Source organism: Protomyctophum bolini (genome assembly GCF_963924005.1).
Source record: "Protomyctophum bolini genome assembly, chromosome: 13".
Classification (NCBI taxonomy): domain Eukaryota; kingdom Metazoa; phylum Chordata; class Actinopteri; order Myctophiformes; family Myctophidae; genus Protomyctophum; species Protomyctophum bolini.
Window position 1 is genome coordinate 6,802,816 of NC_137874.1, and position 24,232 is coordinate 6,827,047.

Here is a 24,232-nt window from a genome sequence, read left to right on the forward strand (position 1 = left end):
ATTGTACAATATAAATTGGGGTCCCAGAGGTAGCATCAAATGGGGGTCCGTAGCCTAATGCATATCAACCTGAGGGTCCTTGAAATTAAAATGGTTGAGAATCACTGCTAGAGCCGTAGAAATCTTCTCTTATGGTGGTCCTGACGTTATCTCTTCAAATGGGGGTCCGCTAGCCTGCCCAGAGTGCAATGCAGATGTCCTGCCAAAGTGTCGATCATTTTCATTATGTCCACCTGTTGTGTTTGTGTGTGTGTGTGTGTGTGTGTGTGTGTGTGTGTGTGTGTGTGTGTGTGTGTGTGTGTGTGCGTGTGTGTGCGCGCGCGTGTGTGTGTGTGTGCGTGTGCGTGCGTGTGATTGTATACTGATCTTTGTTGATAGATGAGTTGTAAAAGGGGAAGTCTTTAATCATCATTCATATTGGGAAATGATGAGTCTGCCCAAGGTTTACTTATTGTTGAATGATTTGAATGATTGCTATATTGTACGGTTCCGCGTTGTTTTCTGTCTGCCTGCGTAAAATCATGGACATTTGACAAAACATTTGGAGATAGTGAATTATGAATATGACAGGCATATTAAATGAGTTTTGTTGGCTATATATAGTTGTGGCAAAGTTATGCAAACCCACACCCATAAATGTAGTAGTAATTGAAGTAGGTTACAACTATATAAACAACACATGTGTTTTGTTTGCTGACTGTCACTGACTCACTGCCCTGTAGATCGATTGGTCAAATTGTTTCTTTTATCTCGCCTACATCCACACTTGGCCTCTTCTTACCATGTGGAGCTATCCGGGTAAAGATTAACGTTGAACTTGAGAGAGGAGCGCACTTAACTCAGACTGTGTCTGTGAAACAATCGCAAACACGAAACACTTATTTTTTCTTCTTCTTTTTTGTAGGCTACAATGAATCAATTAAGCACAGCCGTGTCAGACTCAGAAGTGAATGCACGTGTTACAATGTAAAAATCTGTTTCCCCCGTCAGTATAGTGTCCATTTAAGTCTGAGTGAGAGGGTAACGAAATGGTCCATTTGGTTACATTTGTATTACTCCCCGACGGACCCCGAGGTACCGCAGCATTCTACTGTGCTGGGCTGGTGAGTTTCAGCAGTGTGATTATGATGATGTCGTTAGCTGAGTATTGAGCTACCAGCTGACCTACTTTCTCCCAGTGCATGTTTACAAGCGGCTGCCAGCGGACTGGAGGATGTTGAAGTGCAGGGTTTGGAAAAAAGACGGACGGCGCTCAGAAACCAGGAAGGATTGCGAATGGAATTCGGTCATATGCTGATTAATAACAAGGGTATAGACTTATTTGACTGCTGCTTTTGCGATTAACCACATTAAATAAGGTTATGCAATTGAACGTTTTCTGACGTCTAGCTGTAAGTGTGGTGATGATCGTGCGTAGTTGCACAAGAACAGCTATGCCGTAGTTACTATGAGTAAGGTTTACCAAAGTGAACTATATGGATCTCTATTTCCTCTGAAGACTCGTTTTCAAGGTAGGCCTATGTGATATTTAATTTTACATTGTTTTATTTCATTGCAATATGTTTTTATTCCACTATAAGAGGCTGTCACACACGTTGTCATGATGTTCCCTGGCACCGGTTTTGAATTTTTTATAACATCAAAGTTCATGTGCGGTATTTTTTTTCTCCAAATGACACTGGAGGGTGGTCTATCTCTATCTCATGATTAGCCTACAACACACATACACAGTTAATAATTTTCTAGAGGACCACTGAGTATGTATGCAGTAGATTGTTGGTTCAACTACTACATTTGAGACTGCTTCACAGCAGAGCCATTTAAATATTCTCCCTCTGATTTAATTATACAATATGCAAGTGTATATTGTAGAATTACAAAATATAGGTTGTAATAAATCCAATTTCACTATTGACTTCCTCAGGTCATTATTAGTCATTCAAATGTAAAATAAATGCATCTTTAAATTATCATTAGGCTACACAGAAGGCTTTTCCATGGCTATTCCATTACCATATGGTTTAAAATACATCTTGGGGGTGACTTGTGTTGTTTTGAACTCTGTGGACAGATTCTGTATAGGACTGAGGTTCCTTGAGTTTAACCAGTGTCACTGTGGACGTTGTGTGCTATATGCATGTTGAAGGTAAAGGTCATTGAGTGCATTTGAGTGCATTGGTGGTGGGCCCTGCACCCACCCCTCCCCTACATTATTGTTTTCCTTTAGGAGGTCTAAGGAATGGAAGTGTTGTGACGTTTCCCTTATCACTTGAGGCCACTAACCCTGCCTCTGAATGTACAACACAAGAAGTCAAAACATGCTCACGCTGCATGCTCACATAACTACTCGACAAAACTAGAGCCGACATGGGTTTATAGAATGCATTTTGAAGAAATGGAGCGGTTGGTTTTTTTTTATCATATGGGAGTGGGATACAGTGTGAGGATATACACTGTGAGTGAGGTTGAAAGCTGGCTTATAGGCCAGGTGTTACTCACGTCTATTAGTGATTGGTGTCGAACAGACTTTCAAAACTATTCCGTGATATAATAATATATATCATCATAGTTAAAGGAGAATAAGCCCTTTCAGACCATGGTGTTTGAAATGGTGACATACTGTTGTGACAGCCGTGACAAAATGGTAGCTTGAGTTTATATACGTTTGGTATACAGCAGCTCAAATGAGAAGTTAGAACAAGCCGATGTATTACATGTATATGACTTGTATAGAGCTTATATTTCAATGTTTGACCATGAAAAGGCTATCATCTGGGAAAACTGTGAGTTGGCAGTGGAGATCTTTCTGCTCAATACATTTGTTTCTCCGTGTACATTTCACTTGCACACGTTTTTTAATGTCGATGCTTGAAGACATTTCAGTAGACACAAAATTTACCCAGGTCCAGGATTGCTTGTTTCGAGACTTGAGCTGTCACTACAGCACGAGATGCAAGTAGAGGTTTTTCAGGCACGGTAGTTATAGTTTGCAAAGCAGACGAGAACAGTCGCTATACTCTGACAATAGTCTCAGATTAGCTAGTAGTTGGTCAAAAAGATCTGAACACTTTGTCGATTACTCTGGTAATATACCAACCGGAGTGATTGATCAGCCCGATCTCAACCCCAGACACTGTGAAATAACACTGGGATTGGCATTTCTGGGTTCATAGTAGTGTAACACTGCACCATATTCCAAAATGATGATCAGGAAGGAGTAGGGTAGATTGCAGCAGTATAGTGTTTGCCCTCAGAACTGAAACAAAACGTTATGCCGTTGCTAGCAAGCATAAGGTTTCAATTCTTCTATTAACTCATTTTGGGTGGGAAGTCTGGGAACCCCTTTTGGTGTTTTAAGCATTATGTTATGCTCTAGCTGTTGAAAAATAGCAGATCTACAAGTTCATAGCGCGGCACAGAGTGCCGCACTACGAGCTTGTAGGTCTGCTATTTTTGAAAAAGGGTGAAAATGTGGCGCAAATGACTGAGTGAACGTTTTTAACTCAACAATGTGCTTCTGGGGGGGGGGGGGGGGGGTCCTTGGAACAACATATTTTCAGATGAGGGTATGCAGCCAAATACAGATAATTCAGGGGGTCCTTGACATGAAAAAGGTTGAGGTACCACTGACATAGAAACATGAGGTTTTTCAGAAAACCTTTAGGATTCAGAAGACATTTTTTAAGAATCGTCCTCAGGTCTAAATGGGTTAAACTCTACTGTATTACCCTGTAACGGCTTATTTCCTGAGGGTTTATGTACACCATGAGAAACCCGGAGCAGGAGAGTATATGCATCTCCCTCTCTTTTTACAGTAGACGTACAGTACATTCCGGGTTTGGTCATGAACGTGAACTTGTGTAGTGTATATGCATTTACTCCTCTGTCATGAGTTCAGGTGACCAATTTAAGACGTGAACCCCTCAGGGCATCTGTAACCAAAGCCTCGTGCTTTGTAGTGGTACACTTAGCAAGGTGTGGTTTAACCTCGATTGCATTCAGTGAATGTGGGTTTGTTTGTGAGGCTGAATATCACAGCGTCGTTCGGGAATAAGGCTGTGTAAAGTGTTAATTCAGCAGGTGCCCCGCGTCAGCATCCCAATCCTATAAACTCAGAAACAAAGAATAAAGATAATTATAACGTTTTGAAGGAAAGGTTTGCTTCTGCACATGCTTTGTTGTCTGGGCGCTTTTCCACCAAAATAATTTTGGTTCTAGAACTTTATTTCGTATGATGGTTTATATCACATCGGCATCTTCCAACCAGAGTAGGGACACGCCCACTTTGGTTCCCACTTCAGGGCAAGAAGTATCTTTTTGATTCCAGTGATTCTGAACCAATTAATTTGGTTCAAAATTAGTCTGGAAGAAAGAACGGAACCGGTTCAACCCCAGTGGAAAGAAAAGGGGCTACTCAATCCCCAATATTTGATCATTCTGTTCCCTCTCAATATTCTCTGTAAAATAGGAAAAACAAACTTGGTGAAGGGAAACATTTTGCTGCCAACACACCCGCTTCCATGCATGCATGCACGCGCACACGCACGCACGCACGCACGCACGCACACACACACACACACACACACACACACACACACACACACACACACACACACACACACACACACACACACACAAACGCAGAGGTCAGAGGAAAGTTCAATGCAGAATCTGGTGTCAGTGTTTCATCATTTAATCATTGCAACATTTGCATTTGTTTTGCTGAATCTAGCATGCAGAACATACTGTAAAGGTATAGCTTCATAAATATCTCGGATGCTTTCTAGGATGGTGATATTATACAAATCAAAGCTGTCACATATGTACATTTACGTAATACAACTTGAGGAATTCCCGATGTTATTTCAGCTGATGTTCATTAGTGACTGATTGTAGACATAAGCAGTCTTCTAGTGTCTGCTCTAATCTAGTGAATTATCCAACTGTGTTAGGCATTTATAAACATAGCTGTATAGGGCTAGGAAACCAAATCTACTCTTTGAGAGAAAACTTCAAATGAGTTAACATGAGTATACTCATATGTATCGCAAATTCATTCTTAAATTAGAGCTGGCATTCCCTGAATAATTTGGTCTATGTAAAGTTGGAAGTTCACGCCCCACCCAGAGACAATACTACCAGTAAGACGCCTAAGGTCAGCGAGGTCGTGCTGAAACAACAGAGCTTCTTAATACGGCACAGTATGGAGATTCCGATGTGTTGTACCAACTTGGTTATTTTGCGAGTGTTACTCGCGTCGCGGCAACCACACTGGTTATCATGAGACTGTCACAATATGGCCATATATTGACATTCCTGTATATGGACTTAATATTGATGACATGCAGGGATCTATATGGGCATTCCCAGGCTCCCAGCCGATGCCCTTAATTATTAGCGCATCGGCTGGGAATGCCCATATAGATCCCTGAGAATTGTATTAGGGCCTAATACAATTCCTGTTATGCCCATATATGGAGATACATGATGTCATCAATATTAAGCCCATATGGGAATGTCAATATATGACCATATTGTGACCTTTTTCCCCCTTTTTCTTTTGGTCTTTTTTCGAGGGGCGCTAGCTACTCCTATATACAGCTTTTCGTCCCGTCACGTCTCACATTTGACCATTGACAACGAAAGGAGAATTTACGTAATATGTGCCTGAAATATGACGTAAAATGTGTGGAAACACAAACATTAAATGCCATTGACAATGAAAGGAACATTTACGTCATATGTGGACGAGCAAATCGGCTAACCAATCACATGAAATCAGTTGTAATCTTACATGGCCGTATGAAAAGATGAGTTTTTTTAATTGACGTGTTCACATTATATGGATTGTTTTTTTCACGTTTTTAGGGCCAGGTAGGGCGTAAAATTGTGCTAATTAGTAAGGCCAGACGGGGCCTCGGGCCACCCCACTTAGGGCCCAGGTAGGGCCGGGCCCCCCATTGAGAACTCTATTTTTTTTGCCTGCACTGGTGTGTGACCATACAACACAAGTAAGACGCGCAAACGCGGGAAGCGAACGCAGCTCGTACATATTTGGATTTTTTTAAGATTTTTTTTTTTAAGTTAATTTTTTTTTAAGTTACATTTTTTTTAAGTTAAGCTGAGTGATTTGTTTGTGTGATGCAACACACTCCATATTTGGGTAACAGCGTGACACACAGACAGACAGACAGACAGACATGATCTGCTAGGTCTCATAGTTAGTGCTCACTGCGTTCGCAACAACAGCACGTTGTACCCATTGTCAGAATACCCGTCCGTCCGTCCGTATGTCTGCGTCCCTTTTATGCCCAGATGGGTACTGTCTGTCTGTCCCTTTTATTGGCATAATGGACATATGACTTCCGTGTCAGGCACGCCCAAATATGGAGTCCAGGCCAGTCTATGATGCCATTATCATGATGTCATATTTAGTACACCAGGGTACTCCATATATGGGGATTGCAAGTTTATCAATATTGTTTCTTTTGTACTCAGACTCGTCTGTTTGTGTCAGTTTTGGGTCGTCCGGGCAAGTTTGAAGTCGGTCGGTCAGGCGGTTCTTGAGAGGAGGGTCTGGTTAACTTAGAGACATGACATGGGTCTGTCTGTCTGTATGTCAGAGACATGACAGGGGTCTGTCTGTCTGTATGTCAGAGACATGACAGGGGTCTGTCTGTCTGTCTGTATGTCAGAGACATGACAGGGGTCTGTCTGTCTGTCTGCTTAAGTCAGAGACATGACAGGGATCTGTCTGTCTGCTTAAGTCAGAGACATGACAGGGGTCTGTCTGTCTGTATGTCAGAGACATGACAGGGGGTCTGTCTGTCTGCTTATGTCAGAGACATGACAGGGGGTCTGTCTGTCTGCTTATGTCAGAGACATGACAGGGAGTCTGTCTGTCTGCTTAAGTCAGAGACATGACAGGGGGTCTGTCTGTCTGCTTAAGTCAGAGACATGACAGGGGGTCTGTCTGTCTGTCTGTCTGTCTGTCTGCTTAACTCAGGTCCTCATCGCTCACAGGACAAAGGTTTGTGCTGCACTGCACTGCACCACAAGCCAGCCCAAAATGTCACATTTCTAGCTTTCTGCATCGTATTCATTTTAACACGGACCAATTTCTGGATGCAATATGTTGTTAAATATGGATGTCAGCATAGTTTGTATAATTATCCAAGTCTAATCTCTCCTAAAAAAACCACTCCTGGGTTATATATGCAAAGTGTGGGCTACATCATAACATTAAGCTGCAGGCATTTCATTTCCAATTTCTAACTGGATTGTTTTTTATTTTTTTAGCATCTTTCAAATTTTACTTTATTTTTCTTCTGGCATTTCAGTTATGAGTTTGGACGGTGGGAATCATTTTCTTTATCCACAGTGAGCAGCTTACCTTACCTTGCCTCATTGCCGCTTGTGCTTTTCTTTCTCTATAGTATTCATTATCTTGTGCAAGAAGAAAACATGTGATTGTTTATTTGAACACTCTTCTTCTCCTTGTCATACTATACTTTGGTTTGTATAGGACAGAAGAGCAGAGGCTAAGCACTCTCAGAAATATGAATAATGGCCGCCAGCTGCCAACGGAGGAGTAAATGATATAGAGCACAAGATATTTCCACACTCTCACAGCAGTTTTAATCAGGATCAAGAGGGGAAAAAAGTGGTGCATGTCATGTTTCCCTGCACTGTGTCAATGGAAACATAAACAGCTCTGGGATGATGATGGCTTATGAAATGCTTTCCACGTAATGGTTGAAAATGTACTAATAACACTGCAGTATTTACAGTGTATGATTATAAGCATACGCATGCTCGTCATGGAGATGTACAGTATTGACTTGCAACTTAACTCTATGAAAGTTAAATAAAAACTGATTTTACGGTGCATCATCACTTAGAAATCCCTCTGGAAAAAGGATACAGTAGATTAGCCTAAATATGTCTTCATATAATTAAGCTTTACTCCTTGAATTGTAGCCTACTTTCAGACATTGTTTTGATAATGTCTGGCTTTGAACAGCTTTCATTTGTTTACTTAGTTGGCCTAGGGCAGGCTACAGACAGACGGTGAGTTTGATTTGCAACAGATATAGACCGTTATATTTCCCAGTGGTGTTTTCCGCTGCTGCATGTTGTTAAACTCCCTTTATTCGGGAGGACGTGAAAGAGGTGGGCTCGTTTAGTGTCTTTGTTATGCTGCGTTATCAAAAGAGGTAGACTGCCTCGAGCATTTTTCTAGGTCAAGACGAGCGCCTCTCGTGCGGAGCATTTATTTAGTATTGAAGTGCCGTATTCAGAAACTGAAGATAGTTTGTGTTTCTCTGTAATATAGCGTGATGTCAGGATCAATGCCTTGACATTAGCATCTTTTATCTTCTAATGTTTTCTAATGTTTTCACACTGATGGGACATATACCTGCAATACAACAGACCTCTTCTTTGAATCACTGTGACAGAACGTCAACATGTGTAGGCTACAGAAGCATATAATTGTTCTTTCTCAGTTCCCTTGACTTTGACTTTGTGTGATGCCCATGATTCCAGATGAATCCCGTTGTTTGCCTAAATCTGGAGATACAGTTTGCATTTTAATTGGAATTAATTGTGCTTTTTTCCCCACAGGTCTTGGGGTTTGTTTGGAGTGGAGAGAAGCTGTTGATCGTCAGTAGTTTGTATCCAAGGCGTTGAGGCACCATCAGCGCGGATGGGATTTGCACGACTCCAGAAAGGGCCTGGCTGGGAAAGGGAGCGATAATGGACAACATTTCCGACTTTGGTGGCCCTTGTCCGTCCAGCCGGGGGGAATGGGAGTGAGTGCCCCCTTCATATCACTTCATACATTGACGTTTCCCTTTCCTATCACATACTGTAGTTGCTAAGTTGTGTAAATAGTTACACAACATGCGAATGATGTAACGCAGTTCATATAACCAGGGGAGTCTAAATGTTATACGCCTACACACATGATGACATTGTGATTAATCTTGATCAAATTAATATTTCATTCTTGTATCAATCCACTATCTGACATGAAGTAGCTACAGTGTATAAATATTATAGTAGCTGCAGTGTGGCCTAATGTAATTATGTCCATAAGACGTGGCAGTTTTTAGATCTAATCTTGCCCTCCCATAATGTGGAAAGCCATAGAAGTGTCAAATCTTCTGTCATTTCACAGAGAAGATATTATGTGTGCACATCTCAATGCCTATATTTAGGCCAGGTGCTGGATGTCAGGCATCAAGGCAAACATCAAGGAAGAGAAAGAACATCCGCACACTAGTTTGTAGAGCTCAGAGACTTTATTTAGAGGCAACAAATTGCAACGCTCCGACCTACTATATGTCTTCATCAGGCAAACATCTGATATTTGCCTGATGAAGACCTAGTAGGTCGGAACGTTGCAATTTTTTTGTAGCTCTACAAACTAGTGTGTGGATGTTCTTTCACTTCCTTGATATCTTCTGTCATATCCATTAATTCACAGTGGTCATTCTATATGCAGAACAGTGGTTTTCAACCAGTGGTCCAGGGACTACCAGTGGTCCTTGAATGGGTTCCAGGTGGTCCCCAGCTAAATGACGGAGAGTTCGTAACCAAATGGACCCTTTTTAGATCTCTATAAACTCTATACAACTCTTCAATTCCAAATTTGCTAGTTAGATGGCATTATTTACTGGATCTATTCTTTATGCACATTATCTGCGCCTATGTTGCAACTGGTCTTAGTGTTTTGTGCTAGGCGTACAATGAATTAGACAAATCTTAGTGTCTATTCCCATTTGTCTTAAGAGCCAGTTGCACCTGCATCGCTATTTAAATAACAGAGAACCGAACCGTCTTCTGCTGAGGAAACGGATAAAGTGTGCAACCATTTACCGGAGCAGAATAATGTGATATAATGATGTCAGGAGATGGGGAAAACGTTCTGCTCACCTAATATCAATTGGAATCGTCTATGCTGCTGCTGGCATTTTTTGGAGCATGCAACTACAAGTAGAATCACATCTTTCTCCTGTAAATGTCTCCTCACTTTAACAGTCACTTATGTCCTAGAGTTATCTGTTATACTGTATATTTCAACTTAATAATCACATGTTTATCCTGCTTAGTTAGGTTCTTTATTGAGCCACCTATTTAATTAAGCATGACAGGAATGCTGCGGCAAATTAAGTGCTTGAAAAAAGTTTCATCTTCTGTTTCAGACCACAAAAACGACAGTGCTTCCCAGCATGGCAAATTGTCTGGTGCCAATGGGCATTTGCCCGATGCAATATGTGCATAATCTGGCCTAGATCATCATTTTTCAACCTCAAAACTGAATCTCTCAGTAATGACTGTGTGTTGAATTCTGATGGATTTTGAATGCAATGAGTGCGTGGACATTGCAAACCCTAGTCAGTTCATTACAACACAACATGTTTGCTCCTCCTTGACATTAACAGAAGCAACATTTCACTTCTAAATCTCTATCTACAGCACCGGCAGCTGTGTAGACGATTTATTGGATGACGATGAGAAAGACAGGGCAAAAAGGTACTGCGCTCTCTCTCTCTCTCTCTCTCTCTCTGTGTGTGTGTGTGTGTGTGTGTGTGTGTGTGTGTGTGTGTGTGTGTGTGTGTGTGTGTGTGTCTGTGAGTGTATGCGTGCGTGCGTGTTCCTGTGTAAGATTGTACATTGTTATATGACAATATAATGTTTTAACAGGCTTTAACAGGAATATTGTTTATATTGTCACTGATTCTCTAATTCCTTTGATGACTTGTTAAGGGCATCCCGTAACAAATCGGAGAAGAAGAGAAGAGACCAGTTCAATGTGCTCATCAAGGAGCTCTGCACCATGCTGCAAGGCCAAGGACATCCACGCAAGATGGACAAGTCCACCATACTGCAGAGAACCATTGACTTCTTGCAGAAACAGAAAGGTAGGTCTAATCTACGATGCCCTGTTAATAGTCAGCCATTGTTTTGCAAACCACAGGTATTTCTGTACATATTCCTACACTGAGCCAATCCCAGCTGCTGCTGTTGTGACGATGAGGTTCAATGAAGTTGGTGATGGCTAGTCCTATCACTCTTGCAAACCTCATGTTTTGCTCTGTAGTGCACTACTACAGAGCCCTTGGTCGTGGAATGACCTACAGTCCAGAATAAAACTGGCTTTGAAAGTTCCTTTGAGAACTTTCAAAAGGATCATCTTTGATGTACAATCCAACACTTGCACATGTCGGGATATGTTCTAGCTTATTTTTCATGCCTATATATCTATTATATCGGCTAATTTCGTGGAGTTTGTGTATATTTGTGTATACTGTATGGTGTATTTTGCCCTGCTACTAAAAAGAAAAAAGTAGGACAGGTGACTTGTTGTATTTATGTATAGGTATTTTAAGGTGTATCACGGATGTTGTATTTGCTGGTTCAAAATGTAACTTTGACGATGTTGTATTGAAGTGTAATTTTAATTTCTGCCTCTTGGCCAGTTCACACTTGTAAAAGAGACGCAGTCTCAATGTGATTTTTACTGGTTAAATAAAGGTTAAATAAAACTGTAGTGCCGTGACACATATTACATCACCGATCAGCGCAACTCGCACATGCACCCTTGCACACTTAAATAGCCTACAAGATGCTTGGAAACAGTCATAGACATGCTAATCAGCAATCCTTTAAGCGTACCGTACGATGCCACTTTTGGCAACCTGCTCTATATATACTGTGAATGCCCCACGTGGCACAGTTAAACACACCTAGAGATGCACCGAAATAGCCTACAAGCTTGGAAACAGTCATAGACATGCTAATCAGCAATCCTTTAAGCTTACGATGCCAATTTTGGTAACCTGCTCTATATATACTGTAAAAAAGGACCCACGTGTGACAGCTAAACACACCTAGAGATGCACCGAAATAGCCTACAAAATGCTTGGGAAACAGCATCTCACAGTATGAGTTTCTTGTGTGTTATTATGGGTTGTAGATTAGGCATTATCATTGAACATGAAGAATGTCTGGCTATATAGTATATACTGTAAGAAATAAAAAATAAAATACCTTTAACAGCCAATATAATATTTTCTGTATATAGTGTTATTCATTTAGCATTGCAGCATGTAAGGACCTACTGTATATGCAGGAGCCACTGAAGGGCAGAGACAGTATGCGTTTATGCACGTGCATGTGTGCGTGTGTGCTTGCGTGTGTGTGTGCGACCGTGCATGTGTTTGTGCGAGGTTAACATATAGGGACAGAAAATCCTCACTGTCAAGGAAGTCAGCATGTGGGATGATTGATTGATTGATTGATTGATTGATTGATTGATTGATTGATTGATTGATTGATTGAATACTTTATTGAAAATATATTTCTGTTAGCTGTTAGGCTTGTTTCCATTGTGGTCCTCTTGGGGAAAGGGGAAGGGGAGCAACAGAGACAATAACGGTACAATACAGACAAAAACAGGAGGCAAAAAAAAAAAAAAAAAATCTGACAGTGTGTCTTCACTTATTGGCCATTTACCGGTAAGTGACAGAGAAGCAGCACTGATATCGCAACTAAAAGATAATACCATAAAGAGCCAGCAGTACAAAACTTTTATTTTAAACTTCCATTTATTATAATTGGTCATTGTGTTAATGATTGATTTCTTCGGGGAGCGTGCATGAAACTAACACGCGTCTCCGCCCCTCAACTTCCCCAAATAATCACCCACCTCTCTTTGAAAATGAATCACTCAGGTGCGTTAACCACCCCCATCTGAAACTGCCTCAACAGCGCAAGAAGCAGCAGACAAGGGTTGGACTGACTTTGTGAGGCGCCCATTCCCAGTTCCCACGGAGCCCAAGGAAGACTTGGGTCATCAAAAATTCAAAATGTTTAAGTAATTTAGGTTCCACTGAATAACTCAAATTTCTGCCTATTACTAAGCATTCTGGGACAAGTGAACAGTGTTGTGTTGTTTATATAGCCTACAACTACAAACCTTTGATGTCGCGCACAAAACGCGAACATCGAGTTATGCTACACACGCACACAGAGAGAGAATAACATGTATTGGACTCGGGCAATTCATTGTGGGATATGAGGGAATAACTGACATCATTGTTCATACCGCTCTGTGTTGCTGTGTTTTGATCACCCTATTATAATTAAGGAGAATCCGTCACACTCTCTCCGGTCACACTCTCTGTTCTGCATTTATCTCCTCACTTCCTTGCTTGCAATTGATCTCAAAGTGCACACGGCAATGACGGCATTGCCTATTAGCATTAGTAAACATCAATTTCTCAATGGTAACTTCATGTCGGACCATGATGTACCGTGCTGCCGTGCATGTTAAAATGCCCACTGGACCTGCATCCATCTGAGGGTACAGGGGTTTCAAAACTTTCACGGAGGAAGGGACCAAACGCTTTTTTTTCCTAGTGTCTTATAGACAATAGATACGTTTTGTCCAGGTTTGACCTTTTCTTTTGAAAGTGGTTACCAATGGTTACAGGCAGCCATACTGGACAAAGAAAAACTACAAAAACGTCGTGTGCAAGGCCTTTATTGTGCGACGTTAACTGGTACTACCCAAGTTTCTGCCAATGTTGAACATTCAGGTCTATTATTTCTCATCTTTTTTTTCAGATATCACTGCACAGAATGAATCCTGTGACATACAACAGGACTGGAAGCCTTCGTTCCTCAGTAATGAGGAATTCACCCAGTTAATGATGGAGGTAAAGTCAAAAGCTATAGTGTGTCGAGAAATTAGAATAGATTGTACAGCACAAGCTGAAATAATAATAATTATTGATTTCAGTGCAATCAATAAGACCACTTTTTTTTTTTTACAGACAGGAATACGTGTAGTCAATAAAAGTTATAATGCTTTTCTATTCTTCTAACAGGCTCTGGATGGTTTCCTTGTTGCATTGACGACAGATGGAAACATCATATATGTATCTGACAGTGTGTCTTCACTTATTGGCCATTTACCGGTAAGTGACAGAGAAGCAGCACTGATATCGCAATATCGGGGGGGGGATATATGTGAATAATTGCTTTGAAATGACTATGTTGTAAAGAAAAATCAATAAACGTATGTTTAAAAGATAATACCATAAAGAGCCAGCAGTACAAAACTTCCATTTATTATAATTGGTCAATTGTGTTGTTAATGTAATGGGTTTCTTTCACCTATAATGGAGACCTTTTCTCACGAATATAACACCACTCTGGATTACCTTTCATGATGCTTTGCTACAGACCAAGTGGGTGCAAAATGTAGAATAACTCAAATACTGTACCACAAATGATAATCACAAATCTACCCTTTTGTATCAGTCAGATATGGTGGATCAGAACATCTTGAACTTCCTCCCCGAGCGGGAACACGGGGAGGTGTACAAGCTGCTGTCGTCCCACATGCTGATGAATGACCCCATTGCTTCTGACTACCTCGACAGTGAGGATCCCTATATGTTTACCTCGCACAAACACATGCACGCACGCACACATGCACGTGCGCGCACAAGCATACGCACGCATACACGCGTGCTGTCTGCCCTTCAGTGGCTCATGCTATAACACACTATATACAGCAAATATATTATATATTATATTTGCTGCTAAAGGTGTTTTATTTTTTGTTTCTTGGGAGACATTCTTCATGTTCAATGATTAATGCCTAATCTACAACCCATTAATAACACACGAGAAACTCATTCTGTGAGATGCTGTTTTCCAAGCATTTTGTAGGCTATTTCGGTGCATCTCTAGGTGTGTTTATAGCTGTCGCACGTGGGTCCTTTACAGTATATATAGAGCAGGTTACCAAAATTGGCATCGTAAGCTTAAAGGATTGCTGATTAGCATGTCTATGATTGTTTCCAAGCAGTTTGTAGGCTATTTCGGTGCATCTCTAGGTGTGTTTAACTGTGCCACGTGAGATCTTTACAGTGTGTATATATAGAGCAGGTAACCAAAACTGTCATTGTAAGCTTATAGGATTGCTGATTAGCATGTCTAAGATTAGCCTTTTAGCTAATAATAGTAGCCAGCCCCAGTTTCTTGGTTAAGACCTTTAATCACTGTTATGTTAACAAAGTAATCTAGAGCAATGCGGTATCTCGGTCTCAAGACACTGACCTTAATCCTGTGCTGCAGTCGTGCTGTTCTGAGAAAACGTGACGGGGGAAACAGCTGCTTTCTCAGACTGTGTTTAGAACTCAAAATACAAAACAAGTTGTTATGGAGCCATGTCTGGAATAATCATCAACTGCAACTGGCTACATTTCATTATAAGCATATGTCTCACACAATATTTCTGCATCGATCTGTCTGGATTTTCTTTTGAGTGAAAATGAATGTCTGACCCTGACTCATTGTGCTCATCGTATTTCTCAACATTCTCAGATGCTTGGCTATTCTCAGAACAGTTATAATGCTATGAACTGAACTTTCAGACATGCTTAGTACGGTAAACACTCAAATCAAGAGACCCTCATACAGTACAAAATTATTTTGAAAAGAGGACATCTTGTTATTTGTGGATATATACTGAAAGTATTATCTGCCTTGGCAAACTTTAGCTTTTTCCTAACCTGTACATTTCTCGGAATAAAGCACACTATCTGGTGACTTGCCAACTGACTGCTTATATCTGCTCTTTTTCAGGTGATTCCCATGTTGAGTTTTGCTGTCATCTAGCCAGAAGTAACATTGACCCAAAGGAACCACCAATATATGAGTATGTGAAGTTTGTCGGAGATTTCAAGTTTCACAACAATGGTAAATATACACATTTTCGTCCTCAGTGTTTGATAGATGTAAAACAATAAAGTTTAAAAGAATCTAAGCGTGCCGCTCGGATGGCCAAGGCACGAAAAGATGTTTGGGGAGCCAGTGTGGTCATCTACGGTCATCACCAGTTCACCACACGCAAGCATGTAGTGTGTGCGGCTTAGTTGGCGAGGGCAGGGGCTGCCAATAGAGGTGCTGGCGTGATCATCTCTAAGGTCATCACCACACACAAGAGCGTATAGTGTGCAGCTTAGATGGCCAGGGGCACAAATGACATTTGGGGGTGCCGGTCATCACCACACACAAGCGTGTACTAGTGTGCGGCTTAGAATAGATGGCCAAGAGCACGGGACATGGATGGGCAGTGTGATTAGATTGGCTTAGGAGGGGTCTAGGCACGATGCCTGTGGAGATCTGTAGAAAACCCCGTCTGGAAACCTGTAGAGAAGATAGCTGTATAGAAGAGAAGGGAGGGTTACTGGAAAACTATGCATGCCGTCATTTTTAAACTTGCCTTTAATCCATTCTGGGCGGGAACCCCTTTTGGTGTTAGCATTAGGTTATGCTTTAGCTATTGAAAAATAGCAGATCTACAAGCTCGTAGTGCGCCACCAAGTGGCTCGCTATGAGCTTGTAGGTCTGCTATTTTTGAAAAATCAAAGAACGACTGACATAGAAACAGCTTATTCAGGAAACTGTCAGGATGTAGAAGACATCTTTAGAATCTGATCTCAGGTCAGAATGGGTTAAATACCCCAGTGATTGGTGTGGGAGAAGTGGTCAGCTTTGATTGAAGGTTGGTGAGTGGTTGGCAACGGTTGGCACGGGGTGGAGTTGGTTGTCTTCTGCTTTAGTCCAACCTCCCGGACCTCAGTTGTTCCAACTCCATGTGTGGCGCGAAGTGAGTGACGCTCTGTGATCTCGTGGGTCGGCTATTTTTGAGTTTTCTGGAAAAACCTTGAGGTTGACGAAATGACGGAAATGTTACTCAGGTATAGCCTATTGAGGTAAAATCGAAGATGCTTACACAAGATGCTTTTCCGCTTTTAACCCATTCTGACCTGAGATCAGATTCTAAAAAAATTCTTCTACATCCTGACAGTTTTCTGAAAAAGCTATGTTTCTGTCAGAATGCCACAGACGAAAAACAGTCTAAGTCCACACTATTTATCCATAATGTATAAATGATAGATAAGGGGTCAGGACAACGAGGCCTTTTCGTGGAGGGGTCAGTCTGAAATTTGGACTTAGACTGTTTTTCATCTGTGGTACGTACTAGTCTGTTCTTCGATTTTTCAAAAATAGCAGACCTACAAGCTCGTAGCGCGCCACTCGCTCGGCACGCTATATCTTGCTTGTATATCTGCTATTTTTCAATAGCTAAAGCATAACGTAATGCTTACACCAAAAGGGGTTCCCGCCCAAAATGGGTTAATGGGTTGCTAACTGCTAACAAGCAGACATGACATGCAACGTGATGTAATTTGAAGCAATGTTATCAGACTTCATTTGCAACTTTATTTTGAGAGTAACTTTGATGTCTGTTTTTCACAGTGCCTACGTCCTCATGTAACGGGTATGAGCTGACGCTACCCAGAACCCTGCAGTCATCGCTGGAGGAACAGGTCTGCCTTGTCGCTACTGTGCGCTTAGTTACTCCGCAGTTTTTAAAGGTACAAGATACAATGGGCTTCCACTTCAACATGATCAGAAACCACTTCTGCTAATTATTAGTAATGACACTAATCATTACTTTATTATTTACTTTATTTATTTGACCAGGATTCATGTACTGTGGAGGACCCCTGTGATGAATTCACCTCCAGACACAGCCTTGAATGGAAGTTCCTATTTTTAGATCACAGGTAAGTGTCTTTTTGATGAACTTTCTTTAACCATCAAGATTTTTGAGAGCACCAGTAGCATGCACTGTGTTTCCATGTTCCCCACTAGAGCCCTTTATGACCTTAGTTTGTCTTTATGCGACCCCAACGTGTCCCTTAGAAAACTGGGGTCCATATCCTGGAAACACTATTGCTGACATGAGTCGAGTGAAAAGGCTTTAATGGTTACCAGGGAGTAACATACCGTGATTTAGCTTCAGCACTTAAAGCCACCTATGTCTGGCTGAGTGAAGGAGTGAGACCGGCTGTGACAGACATGAGAACGCTATTAAGCTATTGTGCAAGTAAATGATTGGTAGGAAATGGCATGTCTTATCCTTTGCTGAGCTATAATTGGTCTCTCCCAGCTCCTTGTGATATGTGCTGTGTTATGTCACACAGTGGAGGTAGCCAGTCTTGAGACTCGAGTGCCATTCTGAATTTGACTTGGTGAGGCCGTGGCTAATTGGAATTACTGATGAAGGAAATAAATCAAGAGAGCGCACCCCATTTAGACTGCAGTCGTATCCAGTCGAATCTGATTTATTTATTACTCAAATCTGAACTTCTGGCCCGACCATTCACACTGCATTTGCAAGTGATCAGATCGGATCTGTCACAGAGCCGTTAGTATGCAGGAGATGAGCTGAGGGAAGCCAGGTGTGGATCCAGGTTAGTGAGAGACAGGGCAGGAACACACGCAGTCACGCACGCACACACACACGCAGTCACGCACGCACGCAGTCACGCACGCACGCAGTCATGCACGCACGCAGTCACGCACGCACGCAGTCACGCACGGACACACGCATGCGCACGCACACATGCACGCACACACACACACACACACACACACACACACACACACACACACACACACACACACACACACACACACACACATGCACACAACTGGCCCCTGTAAAATCTGAATCCCCCTTTTCCCCTCACTGTATATGTATCTTTTCCCTTTTTGCTTCCTTTATGATGAATTCCTGTTCAGTTCTTTAACTACATAGAAGTGTCTATTTGTACGTCTCTAAATGTTTTGATGAATTGAACAAGGTGGACCCTGTAATGTAAACAAGTGTAATGCTTAATTGGGTCGTCCACTCACAGTTAACAGTCTTTGTATTGAGTTTGTGCTTGAAATGTACTGTAATTCTGCAAACTGTTAATACATATTTCAATCAATCAAAACACACACACGCCATGTGTGTTCTTTTAGAGAATGTTGGCTTCACGCTGTCACTGTTACGCTGAAACCTCTTCATCTCATGTTATAATTCAATCATTTAATCCAAGATATATATGTCTTTCATAAAGATGTACTTACAGTATCATGACTATGTATATGTGTATTTTCTAGAGTTCTCAACGGGCCCGGCCCTAACATTTCTTTTCCAGTTAAATCAAAATGTATCTTTACTGTATATGTACATAATACATTTTTTGTGCTAAAACTTTTCCTTTCCTTTTCCAGAGCTTCACCAATCATAGGCTACTTGCCCTTTGAGGTTCTTGGAACTTCTGGCTATGATTACTATCATGTGGATGACTTGGAGCTCATTGCACAGTGCCATAAGCAACGTAAGCAACCCTCTCCTCTGCACTGCTACTGTATATATATCCTGTCTTTTATAGTGGAGCCTAGCTCCCTCGCTGCCAGAGGATCCAGGCAGCCATCTCACAAAAAAATAGGTCATCTCACTATAGTCACATTTGTCTTTCCACTTCACCAGTGTGTGGAAGGATTCTGGACCTGTAACATAGTGCAGAGCTTGCTTTCATAACCCCCAGTGTTTGCTATTGAAAAATAGCAGATCTACAAGCTCATAGCGTGCCACCGAGTGGCGCGCTACGAGCCTGTAGGTCTGCTATTTTTTGAAAAGAATCGTGAAAATGTGTCGCAAATCCTGACAGAAAACGGTCAGGATTTAGAAGACATTGTTTATAAATTTCCACGTCAGGCCTAAATGGGTTAATGGGTTGTTTGTGGCACGTGAGCATGTTACATAATTAACTCCTGTGCTCTCTCTCTCTCTCTCTCTCTCTCTCTCTCTCTCTCCCCAGTAATGCAGTTTGGGAAGGGCAAATCTTGCTACTATCGCTTTCTCACCAAGGGTCAACAGTGGATTTGGCTGCAGACCCACTACTACATCACATACCACCAGTGGAACTCCAAGCCGGAGTTCATCGTCTGTACTCACACAGTAGTCAGGTAATTAACCTGTAATTAATTAACCAATTAACCATTACAGACAAAAGGTTTTTTGTTAAAAGGTTAAAACACTCTATTCTGATGGTCGTTAAGAGTTTTTGTTTGATCAGTAGCAGGGGGTCTCTGACTCTCTGTGTCCCTCCAGCTCTGTAATGAACAGAAAATGAACGTGGGCGGCCCAATCTTCAGGCAATCAGGAGAAAGTACCCATTCATCAGCTTCAGTTTGATAGTGTTTGTTTGCTCATTTTCTTTGATTCATCGCGTCCAAATTCACTTGTTTATCCTGTGTCCTTTGCGAGTTCTCTCTCCTGATTGGATAAAATTGGTATCCCGACCTGAACATGCTTTTTCTGTTTAATCAAGAGCTAAAAAAAAAAAAAAACAATAACTAAACACAAATCTCACTTGAATTGGATTGCAATTTGATTGGATTGCTCCCGCTATAGCCCAATGGTAAATCCGGGTCTGAACAAAGCTGTATCTGCAGTTTTTGCCACAATAACCTCTCTTTCTGCTGTACAGTTACGCAGAAGTACAAGCGGAGCGAAGGAGGGCGTTTGGCCTGGAGGAGATGTCACCCCCTGAGATAGCCTCCTCCTTAAAGGTAGGCTACATAATGTGTGTTCTAGTGCGGGCCCACTAATATATACTGCACAGTAAAATCCTCAGCATTCATTTAGCTCCCAGGGTGTATCATGTAACCTATGGGTCCATTTGGGTAACGTTTTAGACCCTTGAAAGTGAAATGAACACCAAAGGGTTGTACTGCAGACAAACATTTCTCTCCAGCCATCTGCCCAGATGCTTTGTATACCGACTGTTCTTTTGTGCCCCAGGCTCAAGAACTGTACCTGGACATCTGCTCCACACTGGAGCCTCCACGGGACAGAAACAGTGGCGCGCGCTCTGCGTCCTCCCACAGTTCCCGGAAATCCTCCCACACCGCTCTGTCAGACTCTGCATGTAAGCCATCGTCTGCCCCATTGTCGCTATCGTCATTAATATCAGCAGGGGTGCCCAGAAGGTAGATTGTGATCTACCAGTAGATCACAAAGGCTTTGCTGGTAGATCACATGACATGGCCCTAAACATATATATATAATTAAAAAAGAAAAAAAAAAGGCATCTGCCACTTGAATTAAGGTAGTCTCTCAAGACAGACTCGAGGAACAGGGGGTCGCTGTTTTCCCCGAATATTTGACGATGGGATTCTCAGTATTGGAATTAAGGTGACTTCATTGATTAACATCAAATAGGGCCTGTCAGCTCAAACCCACGATGCAATACTTTGTTTTCAAGAGTGTTGTGTGCACAAACGTCAGTAGCATGTAGCAAGTTTGACAAAACAAAACAGTTTCCCATTCCAAGTGCGTTTGTCTTATGTCACATCAGCAATGATGTAATATTTTTAGGGTGGGTAGACCTTGTTTACGCTGGTCATTTTGAAAGTAGCTCTCGAGTCAAATTGTGTTGGCACCCCTGCTTTAAAGAGACGTCAGGTGCTGGTTTATTTGGTTTGGGAGTCATCGATTTGTAAACAAAATTGTCAGTGGAATTGTTAGTGGTGGACAGTAAAAAAGTACATTTGCTTGAATACTTTACTTAAGTAATTTATTTCAGTAATCTGTGGTTGTATTTTTTAATATTTCACTTTCACTCCACTACATTTCAAAAATATATATTATAACAAGCAACACGTTGTGATCTTAAGATCTGCTATTTTCACTATTTTTGAAACAGTCTGAAATATAATATAATATATTTGGGGGAAACGTCTAAATTCCAGTACAGCACTGAAGAAAATGGACAAAAGCTATGAAGCCGTAATTGTGTTGAACTGTACTGGTTAGAGATTTGATTGCTGCCTCACACAGAACGTGTAAACCAGTGGTTCCCAAACCTTTTCATGTCAAGGACCCCCAAATTGACACCAATTAGCCCCGCGGACCCCCATTTGAAGAGAAATGCCAGGGACCCCCATAAGAGATGATTTTTTTTTACGGCTCTAGCAGTGATTCTCAACCCGTTTCATTTCAAGTACCCCCCAGTTTGACATGCATTAGTCTACGGATTTAATGGCATTTTCTCTATCTCTGGGACCCCCAATTTATATTGAAAAAATGTTAATGTAACTCTGAGAGTTTGGTTCCATTTGTGTACACTCTCAGAGTTACGGACCCATTTGGTTCCAAACTATCATTTAGCCGGTGACCCCCTGGAACTCCCTCAAGGACACCCTGGGGGTCCCCGCACCCCACTTTGGGAACCACTGGTGTAAACAACCCCCAGATCCTTCATTGCATGTACTGTATATATATACCTTTGGAAATAACAATAGCGATCTCTCTTGCAGCAGCTAACTCCTACACAGAAGAATGCACACCCTCCATTGGGACGGACAAGACTTCTACCAGACTTCAGCCAAGCATTTCAAAGCTCAGTCCAGTGAGTCCTCACTCGGTCCACCCTCAATGGCCAGGCCACCCATTATTTCAGTCAGGGACGTAGCTGAGCATTTGGTTGCTCTATACTCGGATATGTCTTTGCTGCCCCCCCCCCCTCCCGACGAGAGTGCTTCGTTTTCTCATGCAAATTGGCTAACTTTTGGTGTTTGTGAGGATGCTCGTTGTTACGCGGCGGAGTCGGCTTGGCACTTTTTGGCACATTTTGTTGCTCCCCCCCCCCCACCCCCGGCGTGTTGCCCTACTCGTATTGCGTCATGTATAGGTAGCGACGGCACTGATGATTTTAGTCTTTGAAAAACAAAGTACTGTAGTCACTGGGAAAACAACAACTGCATGACTATAGACAAAATGTCATTTTTGTTTGTCAGGTTTTTGAGCCACTGAACCTCACGTCTCTTTATTCCCCCCCCCCCCCCCTTGTAGACTTTGGTACAACGACAAAATTATTTTGACCTCCTTCCCCAACTGAGCCTCCCCCTTTCTCCTACCGACAGCAAGCAAGTAATGGTTAGTGCTTAGTCATCCTCTCCCTCCTGTCGCTGTTCATTATTCTGTGTCTATGGTCTTCTACTATACGATAGTTACTTACCTCTATACTTCTTATGTCATTTACGTTGTGTACAATTGCTTCCAGCCTGGATGTGGAATTGCATCGTTTACCCGTTTTTTTCCCCCCTCCATTTTAAGACCCACACAAAAGCTCATTTATCCTGGCATTAATCTGGTCACAGATCACAAATAAATCTATTATTTTGGGGGGGAAATTATATTCTTTAATATTGGAAACGTTTCTGAGAGGCCTAATCTGTTGTCCTCTCACTATCGGGTTAACAAATGTTGTGCTACTTGAAGCTTAAAAGCAAATTCCCTGCCCACTTTTGTAACTTATCCAAAGACACCTTTCGCTGAAGTGCGCCCAGACCCTTTATTGGTCAATGTTTACACTCTCACAGTTCAGTTAAACTTCACACTGAGGAATGTGCCGTGTGTCTGACCCTGGTAAGGTACATTTACAGCACGTCCGTCTTATCCTATGCTGATTGTGGGTTTTATGTGCTCCCAGCAGCAGGAAGAGCAGCAGCAGCAACAACAACAACAACAAGAAGAACCGCAACAGTCCATGTTTGACCTTCAACAGCCTCAACTGGATGTGATGAGTCAGTTGAAGGAGCAGCTGGAGGAGAGGACGCGGATGCTACAAAATGACATACAGACACAGCAGCAGGAGCTGCACGATATCAAGGAGAAGCTGCAGCTTGCTAATCTCCAGGTAACACTCCTGCAGATATGACTGCAATTAAGTCCTCCCGACTGGAGCCTGAAGATAGCCTTCCCAAATGGGGAGATGGAAAAAGAATGTTGAACTTTAAAGGTGTACAAATATTATATTTATATTTCCTAATAATAATAATAATAATATTATAATAATAAGTATTTAATCAAAAATAATTGTGTGTGCTTAAAGGGTACACATGTGTGCCTTATGTATCATTGACTTGATATCCAATGTACTGGCAAATATTATAAAATAATAATAATACGATTTTGGTGGTGGGGCTGAATTGGGTCAGTTCCCCTATACTACATAATGTACAACTACGAAGCTAGTACCTACACGTACAATATATGGCTTCAAAGTATCAACAACATTACATTGCACCAGATTATAGACACAAAGCGAATCATTAATCATTATCTTTTAGTCCCCATCTTGTAGATGTTTCAGTTTAACCTCCGCTCTCTGTCTCTCTTTGGGTCAACATTAGATGCTGTTACAGCAGCCTATTCACAATGACTTCAGCCAAGCCCAACAGCCCCAACAACAGCCCCAGCAGCAGCAGGCTCCAGGAAGGCCCACTCAGCAGAGCC

At 41.8% G+C, this 24,232-nt stretch overlaps 1 protein-coding gene across 1 annotated transcript in view; it reads left to right on the forward strand.

The window, feature by feature from the left end:
- Positions 1-1,248: 1,248 nt before the first annotated feature.
- The window catches only part of npas2 (neuronal PAS domain protein 2), a 27,798-nt gene continuing 4,814 nt past the window's right edge, over positions 1,249-24,232 (forward strand). The window contains exons 1-17 of the mRNA XM_080779726.1: positions 1,249-1,511; positions 8,626-8,813; positions 10,483-10,539; positions 10,774-10,928; positions 13,636-13,727; positions 13,899-13,988; positions 14,335-14,455; positions 15,667-15,780; positions 17,347-17,465; positions 17,575-17,657; positions 19,159-19,265; positions 19,749-19,896; positions 20,421-20,502; positions 20,735-20,861; positions 22,252-22,358; positions 23,439-23,633; positions 24,130-24,232. The exon at positions 24,130-24,232 is cut by the window's right edge and continues 113 nt beyond it. Coding sequence (XP_080635852.1) covers positions 8,758-8,813; positions 10,483-10,539; positions 10,774-10,928; positions 13,636-13,727; positions 13,899-13,988; positions 14,335-14,455; positions 15,667-15,780; positions 17,347-17,465; positions 17,575-17,657; positions 19,159-19,265; positions 19,749-19,896; positions 20,421-20,502; positions 20,735-20,861; positions 22,252-22,358; positions 23,439-23,633; positions 24,130-24,232 — 1,756 coding nt within the window. The 5' untranslated portion in view covers positions 1,249-1,511; positions 8,626-8,757. The remainder of the gene's footprint in view (positions 1,512-8,625; positions 8,814-10,482; positions 10,540-10,773; positions 10,929-13,635; positions 13,728-13,898; positions 13,989-14,334; positions 14,456-15,666; positions 15,781-17,346; positions 17,466-17,574; positions 17,658-19,158; positions 19,266-19,748; positions 19,897-20,420; positions 20,503-20,734; positions 20,862-22,251; positions 22,359-23,438; positions 23,634-24,129) is intronic.